Source organism: Rhinoraja longicauda, chromosome 38, assembly GCF_053455715.1.
Source record: "Rhinoraja longicauda isolate Sanriku21f chromosome 38, sRhiLon1.1, whole genome shotgun sequence".
In the NCBI taxonomy this organism is placed as follows: Eukaryota; Metazoa; Chordata; class Chondrichthyes; order Rajiformes; family Arhynchobatidae; genus Rhinoraja; species Rhinoraja longicauda.
In genome coordinates, this window is record NC_135990.1 from 2,031,427 (window position 1) to 2,052,099 (window position 20,673).

A 20,673-nucleotide genomic window follows, 5' to 3' on the forward strand; every position below is an offset into this window, starting at 1 on the left:
AAACAATGCCTTAGAACTTCATTTATCCCAGGAGGGAAATTGATCTGCAGACAGTCATAGAAACACAAAATACATGAAACATGAAATTAAAGTGACGAGCAGAAAGGATGGGGGATGTGCAAAGATTGGGGATGGGGGAGGGGGAAGGTTGGAGGGTGGGGGGGGGGGGGGGTGGTGGAGAGTCAGTCTACCCCACGACAGAAGGGGGAGGAATTTGATAGCCACAGGGAAGAAGGATCTCCTGTGGCGTTCTGTGCTGCATCTTGGTGGGACCAGTCTGTTGCTGAAGGTGCTCCTCAGGTTGACCAGTGTGTCACGGAGGGGGTGAGCTGTATTGTCCAGGATACTCTGCAGGAGATGCTTTGAGGAGCATCCTCCCCTCCAAGACCACCTCCCATGGACCCCATATGGATCTAGCTGCCAGAGGAGGTCGCTGACAGGTTTTGGTGCGTTCTTTATCATTTTCTCATTTAGTAAGGAATACAGCCTAAGTATTACTGTAGATATGTTTAATGGCATATTTTCTTTTAGTGTGCTTTAAGTATGAGAAGGTGCAGGAGAGTAATGTTGCATCTCTGAATCTCCAAGGAGATTTGCCGAGTGGATTTTCCTATCTTAAGCCACGTTGACAGAGACAGAGCCATTTCAATCTTTCAAAGGAAAAATGCAGAGTACAATTTTGGGAAAATGTTGTGCAAGGGAACTGGCTGAGTGATGTTGACTGGTTTGCCCCACTGGTTGCTAGCATGGGCCAGCTGGGCTGAACGGCCTCCTTCCCTGTCTTTATGTTCCGTGAGTCTAATACTTGTACAGGACTGAGCAAATGCTTCAGTGATGATGAATGACACAAAGTGCAGGAGTAACTCAGTAGGTCAGGCAGCCTCTCCAAAAGACATGAATAGGCAATGTTTCAGATTGGGACCCTTCTTCGAACTCATTGTCCCGACCCAAAATATCACTTATTCACGTTCTGTCGAAATTCTAGGACAGCGCGGTGGTGCAGTGGTAGAGTTGCTGCCTCACAGCGCCACATGCCCGGGTTCAATCCAGACTACAGGTGCTGTCTGTACGGAGTTTGTACGTTCTCCCCGTGACCGCGTGGGTTTTCTCCATGTGCTCCAATATCCTCCCACACTCCAAAGACGTGCAGGTTTGTGGGTTAACTGGCTTTTTTAAACATTGTTCCTAACGTGTGGGATAGTGATGGTTTACAGGGTTTGCTCTTTGGCGCGGAATCGCTGGGCCAAAGGGGCAGTTTCCGCGCTGTATCTCTAAACTAAACTAAACTAAAAGCCAGATAGACACAAAATGCTGGAGTAACTCAATGGGTCAGGCAGCATTTCTGGAGAGAAGGAATGGGCGACGTTTCGAGGCGAGACCCAAAACGTCACCCATTCTTTCTCTCCAGAGATGCTGCCTGACCTGCGGAGTTACTCCAGCATTTTGTGTCTACCTTCGATTTAAACCAGCATCTACAGTTTTTTTCTTAAACTAAATTCCACCTGAACTGCTAAGTCATTCCAGCACTTTCTGTCTCCTTTTTAAACCAACATCTGCTGTGATACACGTCTCTTTAAACCTTTTGCATGTAATATTAAGCGTCCTGAAATGGACCTCAAGAGTCAAGAGAGTAAAAAATGTTTAATTGTCTTATTTACAAGGGGAATTTATGACAAGGTCTATATACATCATACCAGGGAACACCAGGGGACACCTTTCAACTGTCCTGCCAACTTCCTAAGTTCAGTGAGAGCCATCTCATCAAATAAAAAAACACTACCTTCTACTATAAAGTCATTCAAGTAGAAAGAGGTTCTCGTATTTTTATTGTGTGCTTTGAACTTAAACCTTCCTGACTCATGTAGCACGGAAACAGACCAAGTCATTCATGTTAACCAATATGTCCCATTGAAGCAAGTCCCATTTTCCAATATTTACCCCATATTCTTTATAACCTTTCCTATACTTGCACCTGTCAGGAAAAGTCTCGACTCGAAACGCCTCCCATTCCTTCTGTCAGATATGCTGAGTTACTCCAGCATTTTGTGTCTATCAAGTGTCTTTCATATGTTGCTATTGTACCTCCCTCAACTACCTCCACTGGCAGCTCGTTCCATCTGGGATTCATGGGAGGGGGTCTTGGAGGGGAGGATGCTCCTCAAACTGCAGAGCATCCTGGACAATACAGCTCACCCTCTCTCTCCATGACACTCTGGTCAACCTGAGGAGCACCTTCAGCAACAGACTGGTTCCACCAAGATGCAGCACAGGACGCCACAGGAGATCCTTCTTCCCTGTGGCTATCAAACTGTACAACTCCTCCCCCTTCTGTCGTGGGGTAGACTGAATCACCCCCCCCCAATTTTTGTACATCTCCCAATCCTTTCCACTCACCATTTTGATTTCATGTTTCGTGTATTTTGTGTTTCATGACTGTTGGCAAATCAATTTTCCTCCCGGGATAAAGTTCTATCGTATTGTATTGTATCGTATCGTATCATATACTCTCTGAGTGAAAAAGTTGCCCCTCAGGTTCCTATTAAATTTCCCCTCTCACCTTAAACCTATGTCCTCTGGTTTTTAATTCCCCCACTGGGTAAAAGACTGCATTAATCCTATCTATTCCTCTCATGATCTTATACACCTTACAGAACCAGGGGCCACAGTTACAAATAAGTGGTGTGTCATTTAGGACTGAGATGAGGAAAAAACTGTTTCACTCAGAGAGTTGTGAATCTGTGGAATTCCCTGCCACAGAAGGCAGTGGAGGCCAAATCACTGGATGTTTTCAAGAGAGAGTTAGATTTAGCTCTTCGGGCTAACGGAAGCAAGGGATGGGGGGAGAAAGCAGGAATGGGGTACTGATTTTGGATAATCAGCCATGGCGATGTTGGCTCAAAGGGCCAAATGGCCTTCTCCTGCACCTATTTTCTATGTATCTATGTTTTTATGTTTCTATATTTCTAAGGTATAATTCTCCAGAGAAAAAAACATGTCTAGCATGCGCTGCTTTAAGCTGCAGGGCTGTGGAACAACTAGCTGAGTGGGGTAACACACTGTAGGTGGTGGCTAACTGCTTGCTGTGCCTATTTGTTCCGATTTTGAAACTGATGTATGAAATGCTTTGGGTAGGAGAAGCAATGGAAGTGGCTGGGAAGTCAAGCCACCTGTCTCTTTAAATTATCCTCCCTGCTCCCACTCTGATTTGTTTGCCCTTTGACAAAAGTTCAGTCTAGTTTGTTGTCTTGTGTACAGAGGTACAGTGAAAAGCTTTTGTTGCGTGCTATCCAGTCATCGGAGAGACAGTACACGATGGCCGGTGATATGGCCACTCAAAATGTTAGTTTGGTTAACAACTCTTAGTTTTGCAGTTTATTTATCAAACGATTGCAAATGAATCCTCATAGATGTATTTCTTTTGCAGCTTGATGCTGTGTACAGACCGGACCCAAATTACCGTCAAGCAATAGTCAATAATTTCAGGTAAGGAATAAACAATTTGCATCTCTTGGCTGTGGGTAGTCAATCAACTTAACATTTTTTAACCTCAACCTAAAGGGAGTGCAGATAGAAAAAAATTCAGGTCCACTGCATGGAACCAACTAATGGCTGGAGTCCTGCCATTAGACCACAGAGGTTGATAATAGAAAATATACCCTAGAACACAGTACAACACAGGAACAGGACTTTCAGTCTGAAGAAGGGGCTCGACCCGAAACATCACCCATTCCTTCTCTCCAGAGATGCTGCCTGTCCCGCTGAGTTATTCCAGCGTTTTGTGTCTATCTTCGGTTTAAACCAGCATCTGCACTTCCTTCCCACACACTGGAAAAGGCCACTATGTTGTCCATCCAAGTAAACCCAACTACCTCCACGTGGTATACACCGATCAGCCAAAACATTATGACCACTGACGGGCAAAGTGAATAACATTGGATCGCGCCCTGCTGCGTATGGGGCTGCACATGGAGGACCAACAGCATATTAGGCAGGTGGTCATAATGTTTTGGCTCATCAAGACATAATGTTTTGGCTGATTGGTGTAAATCCATCTATTCCCAGCCTGTATATGTCTCTGTCTTAATGCCTCTAACATTGCTATCGTATTTACTTCCACCACCACCCACGCAGTATGTTCCAGGCATAAACTGCCCTCTGAGTAAAAATCTTGCCTCCCATATCTCTTTTAAACTTTCCCCCTCTCTCATCTTAAAGCCATGCCCTCTAGTATTTGACATTTCAACGCTGGGAAAAAATATATCATCTACCCTATCTACGCCTCTCAGAATTTTATCAACCTCTATCAGGCCTCCCCTCAGCCTCTGATGCTTCAGAGAAAACAATCCAAGTTTGCCTAATCTCTTCTTACAGCTCTTCTTCTTCTTAAGCCCTTGGCTCCTCGGTCTTTCGAGATCTCCCCAGTTGAACCACTCCCAGACATTTGTGCCTGGACCCCTCTTCTCCAGCTGTTCCTGGGGCGACCTCTTTTCCTTTTTCCTTGGGGGTTCCATTTCAGGGCTTGCCGGGTGATGTTTGTGGCGCGTTTTCTGAGGGTGTGTCCAATCCAACCCAATTTTCTCTTTCAAATTTGTAAGTCAATGGGATCCTGGCTTAGCTATTACTCCTTAATCCAGGCATCATTCAGTTTACAACTCAGCGGTATGAATATAGATGAAGTGTGTAGGAAGGAACTGCAGATGCAGAGACACAAAAAGCTGGAGTAACATATGTCCTTTGAACCTTTGGGGTAAGATGGTTCTGGATCTGGCTTTAGAAACAAGGAACTGCAGATGCTGGTTAATATATAAAAGGGCACCATGTGCTGGAGTAACTCAGCAGCATCTCTGGAGATCATGGATGGGTGATGTTTCGGGTCGAGAGCCTTCTACAGACTCTAAAGAAGGGTCTCGACCTGAAACATCACCCACCTTTTTTCTCCAGATTTACTCCAGAATTTTGTATCTATCTTAGGAAAGGTTTAGAGGGATACAGGCCCAATGCGGGCAAATGTCAAGTCAAGTCAATTTTATTTGTATAGCACATTTAAAAACAACCCACATTGACCAAAGTGCTGTACATCAGTTCAGGTACTAAGGACGAACATACAATGGCACACAAACATAACAGCACATACATAAACAGTTCACAGCACCCCCTCAGAGGGCCTCAAAAGCTAGGGAGTAGAAATAGGTTTTGAGCCTGGACTTAAAGGAGTCGATGGAGGGGGCAGTTCTGATGGGGAGAGGGCCATCTTGGTCAGCACGGACGGGTTGGGCCGAAGGGCCTGTTTCTGTGCAGTATGATTATGGCTATCTATGACTAGTTCAACATTTGTTCCAAACTCCTGTCTAAACATGGTTCTCAAAACGTTGCTGGATATGAAATAAACTGAATATTACAGTTCAAGATGTATAACCAGATGAATTTACCTTTTCTAGGAATGGATCCATTATCGCAAACTGTACCCTAGAGTATGAAAATACCACCACACCTCCCACTGAATCAGAAGTGGTGAGACAATTGGTTAATAGTTTAGCAAATGGCACGGATTTAGGAAACGTCACACTTATTCCAGGGACCATCAGTTCTGGTGGTAAGTGTTATAAATTATGCTGCAAATTTCACAATGCAAGAGCTCCCTGATTGTTGCAAAGACTGATGTACATGGATAGGACAGGTTCGGAGGGATATGCACCAAAGGTGGGACTAGTGTAAATGGGGCACGTTGACTAGTGTGGGCAAGTTGGGCTGAAGGGCCTGTTTCCACAATGTATCACTCTGTGACTCTAACCAGCAGGTTGAAGTTGACTGGTCAATGTTTCTCGTAAAGGTGAAAGGGGTCAGAAATAAAGGTTCCAAAGAGGAAATTCCTCCCAGATCCCTCCATAACACTAATAATGTTCTCACCCTGTGAATCAATTAAAAACAAACTTGCATTAGAGTATGTTCCTTTATGGTAAGTCACAGGGTGATGAAGAGATTTAGTGGCTCTTTGGCCCAGAGTCCATGCCAATTATCAATTACCCATTAATCACATTTTCTTTTCTAACCACCTTCTCGTCAATTCCCTCCAGATTCTCCACTCACCTGAATGAATGAATGGATGGAAACCTTATTGTCACATGAGACAAGTCACAGTGAACCTCTTTCCTTGCATACCTTGGCCCCCATCCCTGCACCAGTTCCCCCTTTGTTCTTGCCCCTCTCCCCCCCCACGGCGGTCCCCCCATTTTAGAAGGATGAGAGGAGATCTTATCGAAACGTATAAGATTATTAAGGGATTGGACACGTTAGAGGCAGAAAACATGTTCCCAATGTTGGGGGAGTCCAGAACAAGGGGCCACAGTTTAAGAATAAGGGTAGGCCATTTAGAACTGAGATGAGGAAAAACCTTTTCAGTCAGAGAGTTGTGAATCTGTGGAATTCTCTGCCTCAGAAGGCAGTGGAGGCCAATTCTCTGAATGCATTCAAGAGAGAGCTAGATAAAGCTCTTAAGGACAGTGGAGTCAGGGGGTATGGGGAGAAGGCAGGAACGGGGTACTGATTGAGAATGATCAGCCATGATCACATTGAATGGCGGTGCTGGCTCGAAGTGCCGAATGGCCTCCTCCTGTACCTATTGTCTATTGTCTATTGTTCTTCAGGGCGGTCCCCCCACGCCAGGTCCTCTTTTGTTCCTTCCCTTGGCAGCGACTTCCTTACTTCACGGGGACGTCTCGCCCGTCGGTCGGCTCCATCATCGACCGCCGCTGTGACCTCTCAATGAAATATGAGATGCTGTTCCTCCAATGATTCTGGATGATCAGCCATGATCATGTTGAATGGCCGTGCTGGCTCGAAGGGCCAAATGGCCTCCTGCACCTATTTTCTATGTTTCTATGTTAATTTGCGTTGTGCCTCACTCTGACAGTGGAGGAGGCCCAGGATAGGAATGTCAGTGTGGGAATGGGAGGGGGAGTTAAAGTGTTTAGTCTAAATAACGTCCAAAAATTAAGTATCAGTATAATGAGGAACATTAACGTGACAAATGCTATGCAAAGCTTCCCTGGGGGAATGGAACACATTGGGTAATACTCATATATATATGTGTGTGTGTGTGTATATATATATATGTGTGTGTGGGTGTGTGTGTGTGTTGTATATATGTATATATATATATATGTGTGTGTGTGTGTGTATGTATATATATATATATATATATATAGGTGTATGTGTGTATGTATATATATATATATATGTGTGTGTGAATGTATGTATGTATTTATTCACAAAGTGCTGGAGTAACTCAGCAGGTCAGGCAGCATCTCAGGAGAGAAGGAATGGGTGACGTTTCGAGTCGAGACCTTTATTCAGTTTTCTTGGGACTATGTATGTATGTATGTATGTATATATATACGATATTAGAATATACATAAAAATATAATGATATAAAGCTGCTTTACTAGATATTTATATATCTATTTTTTCTTCTCCAGGTACCACTCTGAACAATTTGCAACCTATTTCTTTGAGTATTTCCTATGTGATAGAAAATATGGCTTTCACCAACACACTCAACAACATGAGTTCTACTGAGTTTATAAACCTCAGATCTTCAGTGATAAATTGGGTATGTCACAGCAAATCGCTCATACTGTCTGTTGACTTTGCCAAGTGCAGGGACAGACTACTGAGACCAAGTGTAAAGTTTAACCAACTAACCCTTTTTGTTTCTTTTCATTAAACAGCTTAAACCAGTGTTGACATCAGTGTTTGGTGCAAGAACCACGTCCAATTATAATGTCAGTTTTAGGTAAGTCTCCTAAATGCTGACCCTTGTACAGGAGGGGTAGTGTCACCCTAATGTCACAGTGCTGCGCCTGTGAAATAACAGACAATAGGTGCAGGAGTAGGCCATTCGGCCCTTTGAGCCAGCACCGCCATTCAATGTGATCATGGCTGATCATTCTCAATCAGTACCCCGTTCCTGCCTTCTCCCCATACCCCCTGACTCCGCTATCTTTAAGAGCTCTATCTAGCTCTCTCTTGAATGCATTCAGAGAATTGGCCTCCACTGCCTTCTGAGGCAGAGAATTCCACAGATTTACAACTCACTGACTGAAAAGTTTTTCCTCATCTCTGTTCTAAATGGCCTACCCCTTATTCTTAAACTGTGGCCCCTGGTTCTGGACTCCCCCAATATTGGGAACATGTTTCCTGCCTCTAACGTGTCCAACCCCTTAATAATCTTATACGTTTCGATAAGATCCCCTCCTATCCTTGTATTCCAGTGTATACAAGCCTAGCCGCTCCAGTCTTTCAACATATGACAGTCCCGCCATTCCGGGAATTAACCTAGTAAACCTACGCTGCACGCCCTCAATACATAGAAGAGCACAGAACGCGATCAGGCCCTTCAGCCCACAAAGCCCGCGCCGACCATGATGCCAAGTTAAACTAATCTCCTGTGTCGGCATGTGATCCACATCCCTCCATTCCCTGCACATTCATGTGTCTATCTAAGATGGGTCTCGACCCGAAATACCACCTATTCCTTCTCCCCAGAGATGCTGCCTGCCCCCACTGAGTTACTCCAGCTTTTTGTGTTTACTGTCTATCTAAAAGCCTATTACATGCCATTGTGGCACCTTCACGCCCACGTTGGTTTTGCATGCAGCCTGTCACCGCAGGCAACTCGCCAGCAGCCTCACGAGAAGGTCCAGAGCTCAACAACAACTCCAAGGCCAGATGCACTAATTGGGCTTATCTGCACACGGGTTTTGATTGGTGAGAATGTAGGTAAAAGGGGCTTCTGGAATAAATGTGACACAAGGGGCTTGGCTCAGCTAAGTGTCGTTTGTTCTTTGCCTTGTGTCGTGGGATTCAGTAGATCCTACACCACTGTTGTGTCCACCTCCACCACCACCCCTGGCAGCGCGTTCCAGGCCCCCACCACCCTCGATGTGAAAGAAAACTTGCCCGGCACATTTCCTGTAAACTTTGCCCCTCTCAACTTGAAGCTATGACCTCTAGTCTGAAACGTCACCCATTCTTTCTCTCCAGAGATGCTGCCTGTCCCGCTGAGTTACTCCAGCTTTTTGTGTCTATCTTCTTGTCCTTGACATTTCCACCCCAGGGAAAAGGATCTGACTATCTACCCTGTCTATGCCTCTCATAATTTTTTATATACTTTCTTCAGATTCCCCCCCTCTCAACCTCTGAAATACCGGAAAAAATAAACCAAGTGTGTTCAAAATCTTCTAGTTAATAGCCTCCACTCCAGGCAGATTCTGGAAAACCCCCTGCACCCTCTTCAAAGCCTCCACATCGTTCCTGTAATGGGGCACCTAGGACTGCCCGCAATGCTCCACACACAGATAAACCAGAATCCCTTAAAGTTGCAACATGGCTGCCCAACTCATACTCAATGCTCTGTCCATATTTAGGACAGAGATAGATAAATTCTTGTGTAGGGAGAAAACTGCAGGTGCTGGTTAAAATCGAAAATGGAAAATGCTGGAGTAAACTCAGCGGGTCAGGCAGCATCTCGGGAGAGAAGGAATGGGTGACGTTTCGGGTCGAGATCCTTCTTCAGACTGAACCTGAAATCTGCAGTCTGAAGAAGGGTCTCGACCCGAAACGTCACCAATTCCTTCTCTCTCTCGAGACGCTGCCTGACCCGCTGAGAGACTCCAGCATTTTGTGTCTACCTTAGACAGATTCTTGATTAGTACGGGTGTCAGGAGTAATGGGTAGAAGGCAGGAGATTGGGGTTAGGAGGGAGAGATAGATCAGCCAAGATTGAATGGCGGAGTAGACTTGATGGGCCGAATAACCAATTTCTGCTCCGATCACTTATGGCCTAATGATACAAGAATGTCAGCGGAAAGTCAATGATTCAGCTCTGTGACAAACGAACATAGAAAATAGATGCAGGAGGAGGCCATTTGGCCCTTCGAGCCAGCACTGCCATTCATTGTGATCATGGCTGATCATCCACAATCAGTAACCCGTGCCTGCCTTCTCCCCATATCCCTTGATTCCATTGGCCCCGAATCGAATTCTCTTTTAAATTCATCCAGTGAATTGGCCTCCACTGCCCTCTGTGGCAGAGAATTCCACAAATTCACAACTCTCTGGGTGAAAAAGTTTTTTCTCACCTCAGTTTTAAATGGCCTCCTCTTTATTCTTAGACTGTGTGTGGCCCCTGGTTCTGGACTTCCCCCAACATTGGGAATTTTTTTCCTGCATCTAGCTTGTCCAGTCCTTTTATAATTTTAATAACGTCTTGTGTTTATTTTTTAGCAATGTTACAACAATGGTGCAAGTATCTACAAACGTGCAGATCAACACCACCAACTTTGCGAATGCAACAATGCTGCGTGATCTACTCATTCAAAATGTCACTGATTCAGGCTTTGACATTGTCATATCCAGTATTCGCGTGGACGGTAAGTCTCCTGGTGAACTGTGTTACGATCGACACTTTACATAGAAACATAGAAAATAGGTGCAGGAGTAGGCCATTTGGCCCTTCGAGCCTGCACCGCCATTCAATATGATCATGGCTGATCATCCAGCTCAGTAACCTCAGCTCAGCCTTCTCTCCATACCCCCTGATCCCTTTAGCCACAAGGGCCACATCTAACTCCCTCTTAAATATAGCCAATGAACTGGCCTCAACTACCTTCTGTGGCAGAGAATTCCACAGATTCACCACTCTCTGTGTGAAAAAAAACGTTCTCATCTCGGTCCTAAAAGACTTCCCCCTTATCCTTAAACTGTGACCCCTTGTTCTGGACTTCCCCAACATCGGGAACAATCTTCCTGCATCTAGCCTGTCCAACCCCTTAAGAATTTTGTAAGTTTCTATAAGATCCCCCCTCAATCTTCTAAATTCCAGCGAGTACAAGCCGAGTCTATCCAGTCTTTCTTCATATGAAAGTCCTGCCATCCCAGGAATCAATCTGGTGAACCTTCTCGGTACTCCCTCTATGGCAAGAATGTCTTTCCTCAGATTAGGAGACCAAAACTGTACGCAATACTCCAGGTGTGGTCTCACTAATGCCCTGTACAACTGCAGCAGAACCTCCCTGCTCCTATACTCAAATCCCCTCGCTATAAATGCCAACATACTATTCGCTTTCTTCACTGCCTGCTGCACCTGCATGCCTACTTTCAATGACTGGTGTTCAACTTGGAGCTCAAAGTCCTGTCTTCTGTAAATGGATTACAGTTGACTGATCATAGTTACCCAACGTCAGTCAAATGAGACCTTGTTCTGAACTATGGACCAACAGTCAATGGTAGACCAGCATCTGCAGTTCCTTCCTACACGATGGTCATTGGAGCTTTAGTGTCACCTGTTTGCATAGAATTCACTAAAGTATTGCCATATAAGAGGCCAATTCACTGGATGTTTTCAAGAGAGATTTAGCTCTTACGGCTAACGGAATCAGGGTATATGGGAAAAGCAGGAACGGTGCTACTGATTAGGATGTTCAGCCATGATCATATTGAATGGCGGTGCTGGCTCAAAGGGCCGAAAGCACCTATTTTCCATGGTTCTATATGTGCCAAATGCAGGCGGGTGGGCCTAGTGTAGATGGGGCATGTTGGGCCGAGGGGCCTGTTTCTGTGCTGTGTCACTCTATGATGGACGTGTGGACTTGACTTCTGAAGGTCCCACTTCTGAAACGTCGCCCATTCCTTCTCTCCAGAGATGCTGCCTGGCCCGCTCCTGCTTTTTGTGTCTGTTCGGTGTGGACTTGACATCTAGTTGTTGTTCCTCCCACAGGTTTGGCCCTTACCACTCAAAGCTTACCACTGCAGCTCCGCTTCACCAATCTAAACTTCACAAATGACCTCACCATGCGAGGAAGCGCCAGGTTCAATGGCCTCAGCGCCAACATCACGAATGTGGTACGTACTCCGTCTGTGGTTCTTGGTTCTTGGTCCTCCAAAATATTCCAAATGGAATTTAGTCTGGAGGTGGCGGAGTACGGACTTAAGCAAGAAGGGCTTCTTGGAGAAGAAGAGCTGCCTTAAATTTAGTTGCCGAGATGCTGTGTGAAGTTGCATCTAACTTTCTGTAGCTGCAAGATATTTTATGAATGATGTTTCTGGTTACGGTTTGTGCTATGCTTAATTAAGAAGGGTTATTGCATGTCCAATTCCACAAGGTGAAAACTATCACAAACGTGGAATTAAAACGTCTATATCTTCCTCTCCCCCCCATCCCCCTCTCCTCCTCCCCCCCCTCCCCTGCTCCCCTGAAACCTCGCTAGCCTTGCACCATCCCCCCACCACCCCCCATCCCCAAATGCAGCATTCACAATGGACACACCATTCACAACTTTTATCTCCCCCAGTTTAACAATTTGCAAGTCTTTATCCTTTTCGGCTCACACCTGTCTTTTCATCTCTGGTTTTTATAGAAAATAGGTGTAGGAGCAGGCCATTCGGCCCTTCGAGCCAGCATCGCCATTCATTGTGATCATGGCTGATCATCCACAATCAGTAACCTGTGCCTGCCTTCTCCCCATATCCCTTGATTCCACCAGCTCCTAGAGCTCTATCTAACTCTCTTTTATCTAACAATCTGCCTATCAGGTAACCTCCTCACCTGGGTTCACCTATAACTCTCTACCCCAGATCCTGCCCCTCTCTACCCCAGCTCCTGCCCCTCCCTACCCCAGCTCCTGCCCCTGTCTACCCCAGCTCCTGCCCCTCTCTACCCCAGCTCCTGCCCCTCTCTACCCCAGCTCCTGCCCCTCTCTACCCCAGATCCTGCCCCTCTCTACCCCAGCTCCTGCCCCTCTCTACCCCAGCTTTCTTTCCTGTGCCCTCCCCACCCCTATAATCAGTCTGAAGAAGGGTCCTATCTCAAAACGTCACCTATCTATGTTCTCTAGGGATGCTGCCTGACCCGCTGAGTTACTCCAGCACTTTGTGTCTTTCTTCGGTACATACCAATACAGTTGCTTGTGATCACAGTAAAACCTCGATCTTTCCTTGGGCCACTGACAGGAGGTGATATTTTCACCATTGTTGCTGGATCCAATGCTATTTTTTGTTTGCCTCCATCTATTTTACTTAATGGGAAACAAAAAGATTGTTGGGGTTGCCAACTTCCTCACTCCCAAATACGGGACAATGTGATGTCACCGCCCCGCGCCCCACGTGACCTCACCCAGTCAGCGGCCACGTGCTCCCGCTCCACCAATGGCGGCCGCTGGCTGGGTGAGGTCACATGGGGCGGTGACGTCACCCTTTGTCCCGTATTTGGGAGTGAGGAAGTTGGCAACCCTACTAAAGGGGACAAGGGCGGTCCTACACAGAACAAACCAATTTAGCCCAAAATACGGGATGTCCCGGCTAATACGGGACAGTTGGCAACTCTAGATATGGTACCACTGTACTGGAACATGGATCAGTGCAGCACAGGAACATGCCCTTCATCCCGTAAAGTCTGTGCTGTACATTATGCCAAGATCAATTAAACATGATCCTTATCCCTCCATTCCCCGCATGTTCACTCCTTTTTATGTCTGACAAGGTGACAAAAACATTCTGTTTAATGTGAAGTGTGTGACTGTTTTACACAGTGCTCTCTACTGTGGCTTTGCTTCTGTTAAAACATGTGCTTTTGTGTTCTAGGTGAACAATATCTACATGAATAATCCCAACTTCGTCGATATCGTAGTTAATGAATTTAGGTAAGTACCATGCTCCTCCATCGCTCAAAGAAAGTGTGGTTCCTTCTCTCCAGAGATGCTGCCCATCCCGCTGAGTTACTCCAGCATTTTGTGGCTGTCTTTACGGGTGTCAGAGGTTACGGGGATAAGGCAGGAGATTGGGTTTAGGAGGGGGAGATAGATCAGCCGTGATTGAATGGCGGAATAGACTTGATGGGCCGAATGGCCTAATTCTGCTCCAATCACTGATTGGCATGGGGCGATGATGCCACCCTCTGTCCCGTATTTGGGAGTGAGGAAGTTGGCAACCCTACTAATACGGGACAAGGGCGGTCCCTTACGGGACAAACTAATTTAGCCTAAAATACGGGATGTCCCGGCTAATACGGGACAGTTGGCAACCCTAAACAGTACAGCACAGGAACAGGCCTTTCTGTCCACCACATCTGTGCTAAACATGTTGCCTAGATAAACTATTCTTCACTGCCTGCACGTGATCCATATCCCTCCACTCCCTCCTAAACCCATTCTCCTGCCTTCTCTCCATTACCCCTGACACCCTTACTAATCAAGAATCTATCTATCTCTCTCTGAAAAATATCCATCGATTTGGCCTCCACAACCTTCTGTGGCAAAGAATTCCACAGATTCACCACCCTCTGACTAAAGAAATTCCTCCTCCTCTCCTTCCTAAAAGAACGTCCTTTAATTCTGAGGCTGTGCCCTCTGGTCCCAGACTCTCCCACTAGTGGAAACATCCTCTCCACATCCACTCTATCCAGGCCTTTCACTATTCCGTACATTTCAATGAGGTCCCTCCTCATTCTTCTGACCTCCAGCGAGTACAGGTCCAGTGCCATCAAATGCTTAATTGATCTAACGCTGAATATTAATTGATTTGTATTGATATTGAACAATTGCATGTCATGTCAACGCTTGTTTTTGGTTCTGTTTCTATTTATCTAGGAGTGGTTCAGTTGTGAGCAGCACAACTATCAGTGTGCAACCAGACACCATATCGCTAGCTGGGGTAGCCCAAACACTGGCTAATAACACAGCACTGTTTGCCAGTGCGGGTCTACGTTTCGATGTCAACGCCCTCACCAACACAAGTATGTTGCTATTGTTGCTCTTGAGGGACTGCAGCGTAGGTTAATCCCCGGGATAGTGGGACTGATATATGACGAACGAATGTATCACAAAATGCTGGAGTAACTCAGCAGGTCAGGCAGCATCGAGGAGAGAAGGAATGGGTGACGTTTTGGGTCGAGACCCTTCTTCAGACCCGACCCGAAACGTCACCCATTTCTTCTCTCCTAGATGCTGCCTGACCTGCTGAGTTACTCCAGCATTTTGTGATACCTTCGATTTGTACCAACATCTGCAGTTATTTTCCTACACAACTATGATGAAAGAATGGATCAACTGGGCTTATATTCACTGGAATTTAGAAGGATGAGAGGGGATCTTATAGGAACATATAAAAATTTTAAGGGATTGGACAGGCTAGATGAAAACAGCACCAGTGAAGAAAGGTCCCAATCCAAAATGTCACTTATCCTCGTGTTTTCCAGAATGCTGTGCGACCTACTGAATTTAGTTTGGTTTAGTTTTGTGCTGTACCGTGTGGAAATAGGCCCTTCGGCCCATTGAGTCCATGTTGGTCAATGATCACCCGCAGACGAGTTCTATCCCACACACCAGGGATAATTTTAATCAAGCCAATTAACCTGCAAAACTGCACGTTTTTGGAGCGTGGGAGGAAACTGGAGCACCCGGAGAAAACCCACACGGTCACGGGGAGAACGTACAAAACCCCGTACAGACAGCACCTGTGGTCAGGATGGAACCCGGGTCTCTGGCGCAGTGAGGCAGACACTCTACCGCTGCGCCACCGTGCCACACAAACTGTTGCTCTAGCACTTTGTGTGTTTTTCTCATTGTAAACAAACACTTGCTGTTCCTTTGTTTCTGTGCGCCTGTGAAATGCTTGACCTTTTGTTTCTCATTCCCAGCAACCACGCCAACCGCAGCAGGCACCACCATCACGTCAGGCACCACCACCACCACGGCAGGCACCACCACCACCACGGCAGGCACCACCATCACCACGGCAGGCACCACCATCACCACAACCGGTCCTACGGTCAACCAACCAACTCCAACACAACCATTCCCAAGTTATGCTATTGCCATCATCGTCATGTGTATTCTCTCTCTCATCGCCCTGATCTTCGTTATTGTTCTGGTGAGTTCACATAACGGCCAACGACTGAGGCAAAACCATAATCACCACACCTCTTTAATCATCAACAAAGCACTGTATTTTTTTTTAATTACCAAAAATAATTGTAATCAACTATTTACAAAAATACAGTGCAAAATTATAAACAAATCCACCACCATAACTCAGCGGGTCAGGCAGCATCTCTGGAGAGAAGGAATGGGTGATGTTTCGGGTCGAGACCCTTCATCAGACTGATGTCAGCGGAGAGGGAGATGCATAGATAAGGAAGTGTAAGGTGTGAAAACAGGACAAAGGGAATGTGGATCAAGGAAAATGTGGAACAGATCATTGTTAGCTGGGAGAAGATAAAGCAAACAGATAAAATGTAGTTGTAAACAGTACGACAGGTTGGAGAACTGGGAAGGGGAGGGATGGAGATAGAGGGAAAGCAAGAGCTACTTGAAGTTAGAGAAGTCAATGTTCATACCGCTGGGGTGTAGGCTGCCTAAATGAAATATGAGGTGCTGTTCCTCCAATTTGCGCTGGGCCTCACTCTGACAAAGGAGGAGGTCCAGGACAGAAAGGTCAGTGTGGGAATGGGAGGGGGAGTTAAAGTGTTTAGTGACCGGTAAGGCAAATGTAGAAACATGGCAGAGTCTAGTTTAAAATAAAAAGAGAACCGAGAGAAAAAGGAAATGAGAGAACCTGGACAAAGTCTAAACTCCAATATGTCTCCTCGTGTTTTCTTTCTGCAGTGTGTTAAGACCGGTTATTGTTCCAAAGTGGAAAAAGCCTTCCGGTTGGAATCTCCTGAGATTTTGGATACGCGACTTCCAATGTTTGGGGTAAGTGCCCTCCGTACACAACATGCCAGCATCAGAATGACGAATTGCCCTAACTTAAGCTGAACAGTCCTTTGTACCCAGAAGGAACACAGTGGCACAGCGGGTAGAGCTGCTGCCTCACGTTCCCACATACCTGGGTTCCATCCTGTCCTCAGTTCTTTCTTATTTCAGTTCAGTTTAGTTTATTGTCAGATGTACCTGAGGTACGGTGAACAGCTTGTGTTGCGTGCCAACCAGTCAGCGGAAAGACAATACGTGATTACAATTGATCCGTCCACAGTGTACAGACACATGATCAGGGAATAATGTTTAGTGCAGAGTAAAGCCAGCAAAGTCCGATCAAGGATAGTCCCAGGGTCACCAAAGAGGTAGATAGTAGTTCAGGACCGCTCTCTACTCCCTATTAAATCTTGCCCTTGCACCATCAACCTATGGTTCTTGATCCCCCTACCCTGGGTAAAAGACTCTGCATTCACCCCATCAATTTCCCTCATGATTTTACACACCTCTGTTCAGCCTCCTGTGCTCCAAGGAATAAAGTCCTAGCCTGCCCAATCTCTAGCTCAAGCCCACGAGTCCTGGCAACACCCTCGTAGATTTGCTCTGAACTCTCTCCAGCTGAATGTGTTGATGGTTGCTGGATAAATTTGCTTCTTCTGTTCCCACTTTAGGGCCAGTCCCACAACTTCAACTGATGAGACACCAAAGAGACCAGAGCTTTGGATTCACGGGGAAAAGTTGACATGGATTTTGAAGAACACACATGAGGAATATTGACCACAGTACTTTTCTAAAAAACAACCAAACCAATGCATGAGTAACTTAATGAACCAAGGTTTCATCATGCTAATTCTTTCAAATCAAATCAATTTATAAAGTGGTAGTTACCAGGTTTTCCTTCATAATGAAAAATATACATATTGTTATGTTGTATGGATGTGGCTGTATCAAGAATTTGCTTTTGATGGGAGTTATGTGCTAAATTTATATTTGTTTGTAAAGTTTTGTCTCTGAACTGGTATATACATTATGTTGGCCCAAATCAGCTTTCTGTCTAATTGTTGATGGTCCCGTGATGTGTGGAAGCTCACTTGCTTGCAGGCATCTCCAATGTTCTGCCATCAACAAAACCGTAACCTGCACTGAGTGAGTGGAGTTTCATTTCACTGGCAAGTGAAGTGTACTCCAAAGACGTACAGGTATGTAGGTTAATTGGCTGGGTAAATGTAAAAATTGTCCCTAGTGGGTATAGGATAGTGTTAATGTACGGGGATCGCTGGGCGGCACGGACTTGGAGGGCCGAAAAGGCCTGTTTCCGGCTGTATATATATGATATGATATGATATGATACACTGGTGTCTGCTGTTTTATTTACTGGAGGGCCAAGTGAAACAAGTATGAAGCTGGAGCATCGAGGTGAAATGAGAATCAGGAGTTTGTGCACTTCAGTGATGGTGGGATCCACTGCTTACATCCTTGGCAAAAGGCCAAAGCACATACTGTGACCAGTTTTACTCGGGGTTTGCTAGGTGTTGCCCCAGCACTGGTTAGTTTTCAGGTAACACAGAAACCAACCCCAGCTAAAGGGCAATCTGAGATCAGAAACACAACCGAGCTGCCTCGGATGTGTGCGCACGGATGGAAGTTGTACGTGGCCCTGGCTTGCAAGCTCAATGTTAACCTTATTGTCTTGGTGCCAAAGATAGACAAACAATGCCGGAATAACTCAGCGACACAAGCAGCCTCTCTGGAGAGAAAGACTGGGTCGAGACCCTTCTTCAGACTGCTGTTGCTTCTTGTGGGAGAGTCAATGGTGGACATCTCAGTACACAGGATGGAAGCCACATCTTCAGAGATAGAGGGTGGTCAATGTCATTAATCAGAGGCAGATCACCTCAAGTGCACCCATGCTTGCTTCCTCCTGCACACTCTGGAGCTCTGATGCTAGGTACGTGCTTTAATGAGAGTCTTCATTGCATGTGGACATGGACCACTGTTTATGTAGCTTTACAAAACACATCTTCACTGCCGGTCAGCACTGTTTTGACTTATGATACACCTTGGGTGTAGGGGAAAGCATTATTTATAAGGATACCCTGTCTTGCAGTAACATTGTGTGAGCCAGTGGCAAAGACAGCAGGTCCAGGACACTGGGGTGCAATTGTAGAATGCGGTCGCATTCATCTGCTATGATCCACTGCAGGGGGACTTTGTCCATTAGTGCAGTGAAGAGTTTAAAAACATTGTGTTTCAGAGTCCATGTGCCTGTCACCCCCGCCCCTCCCCCCCCCAACCTCAAGGCTCAGATGCCCAAGATGGACATGCCAATGATACGAGGCACATACACCATTAACCTGCAGCTTGCCGGAGGTTATGGGGAGAAGGCAGGGGATTGGGGTTAGGAGGGAGAGATAGATCAGCCATGATTGAATGGTGGAGTAGACTTGATGGGCCGAATGGTATACTCCTGCTCCTATCACGTATGAGCTTATGACTTTTTAATTAAAATCGTTCGCTGTGTAGCGATGAATATTTAGTTCACATCATAGATTGTATAGTCATGTAAGGATTTAACTTGTGCTTTATAGTTTTGTATCTTTCCACTAAGTTCCACTAACTGTATCAGACATTACGGCTCAAACTAAGGTGGGAAGTGGCGTGTTGCCAATGGAAACATAAAACAAGTCGCCCATGCCTTGTTTGAAATGCTGATTTTATCGAGACTTTGAATCTCATTGTTAAAGCAAGAAGGATTCCAGACTGTTTTGATTTGTAAACCTAGTGTTTGAGGCTGAATCAGGACTGTCAGCCTGAGTGTGTGAGTGGGAGACGTAACCACTACATTATATAGGCTGGTCACCTCCGGTTGCAAATGTTTACTGATCCCTTGTGTTTCAAAAGGAGCTTGAAGTTAGTTTTACAATTGGAAGAAATTTAAAGACTTCTTGAAAAATAAAATCTCAAAACCTGCACTTTACGCGTTAAATCCACCTGTAGCCATAACCAATTCTCAGGAATAGATTGATGGCAGGAGTGGCTGACACTATTCCAGTCAGGCAAGTTAGCTTCACTTGAAAACACACTTAACAGCCTTCAGTCCGATCCCTAAGGAATCCCACCGAAACTATTGCCCAGAGATAGCTTTAGTTAAAATTCAACCTCTCCTTTATCAGAGCAGTCATCTTACACAAGCATATATTTACACTGATTTCACCATGACACTAATTGGCCCAAACCTCACACGGGAAGAATGCGTACAACATTCTCACAGCTTTACGCTACTCAATCAGTGGTGGAATTCCTCCTAGACAGTATCTCTACCCCCTTGCAGTTTCACGTTATCTGATCGTGGCCAGGGCAACTGATTCTCAGAACTATTTCATGGGTTCTAAAATTGTTTTGAAGCATCCTGAAGGGGAAGTAAAAGGAACTAAAATAAAATGACTTTCTTCTCAAAGGCAGTTCCAATGTAAATCGCCACTCCTAGTGTTTCTAAGTACAGAATGTAAGAACAAGGAACTGTAGATGCTGGTTTACGCAAGAGGACACAAAGTGCTGGAGTAACTCAGTGGGTCAGGCAGCATCTCTGGAGAACATGGATACGTGACGTTTCACAGAGTACTGGAGTAACTCAGCGGGTCAGGCAGCATCTCTGGAGAACATGGATAGGTGTCGTTTCACAGAGTACTGGAGTAACTCAGTGGGTCAGGCAGCATCTCTGGAGAACATGGATAGGTGTCGTTTCACAGAGTACTGGAGTAACTCAGTGGGTCAGGCAGCATCTCTGGAGAACATGGATAGGTGTCGTTTCACAGAGTACTGGAGTAACTCAGCGGGTCAGGCAGCATCTCTGGAGAACATGGATAGGTGACATTTTGGATCGGGACCTTTCTTGGAACGTCACCCATCCGTGTTATAGTCTTAG

At 45.7% G+C, this 20,673-nt stretch overlaps 1 protein-coding gene across 1 annotated transcript in view; it reads left to right on the plus strand.

Moving 5' to 3' along the window:
• The first annotated feature begins 7,596 nt into the window (after window positions 1-7,596).
• LOC144610856 (uncharacterized) overlaps window positions 7,597-20,673 on the plus strand; it is a 32,944-nt gene continuing 19,867 nt past the window's right edge. Inside the window, exons 1-8 of the mRNA XM_078429826.1 lie at window positions 7,597-7,609; window positions 7,728-7,792; window positions 10,285-10,430; window positions 11,777-11,901; window positions 13,639-13,697; window positions 14,643-14,788; window positions 15,692-15,924; window positions 16,659-16,748. Coding sequence (XP_078285952.1) covers window positions 10,298-10,430; window positions 11,777-11,901; window positions 13,639-13,697; window positions 14,643-14,788; window positions 15,692-15,924; window positions 16,659-16,748 — 786 coding nt within the window. The 5' untranslated portion in view covers window positions 7,597-7,609; window positions 7,728-7,792; window positions 10,285-10,297. The remainder of the gene's footprint in view (window positions 7,610-7,727; window positions 7,793-10,284; window positions 10,431-11,776; window positions 11,902-13,638; window positions 13,698-14,642; window positions 14,789-15,691; window positions 15,925-16,658; window positions 16,749-20,673) is intronic.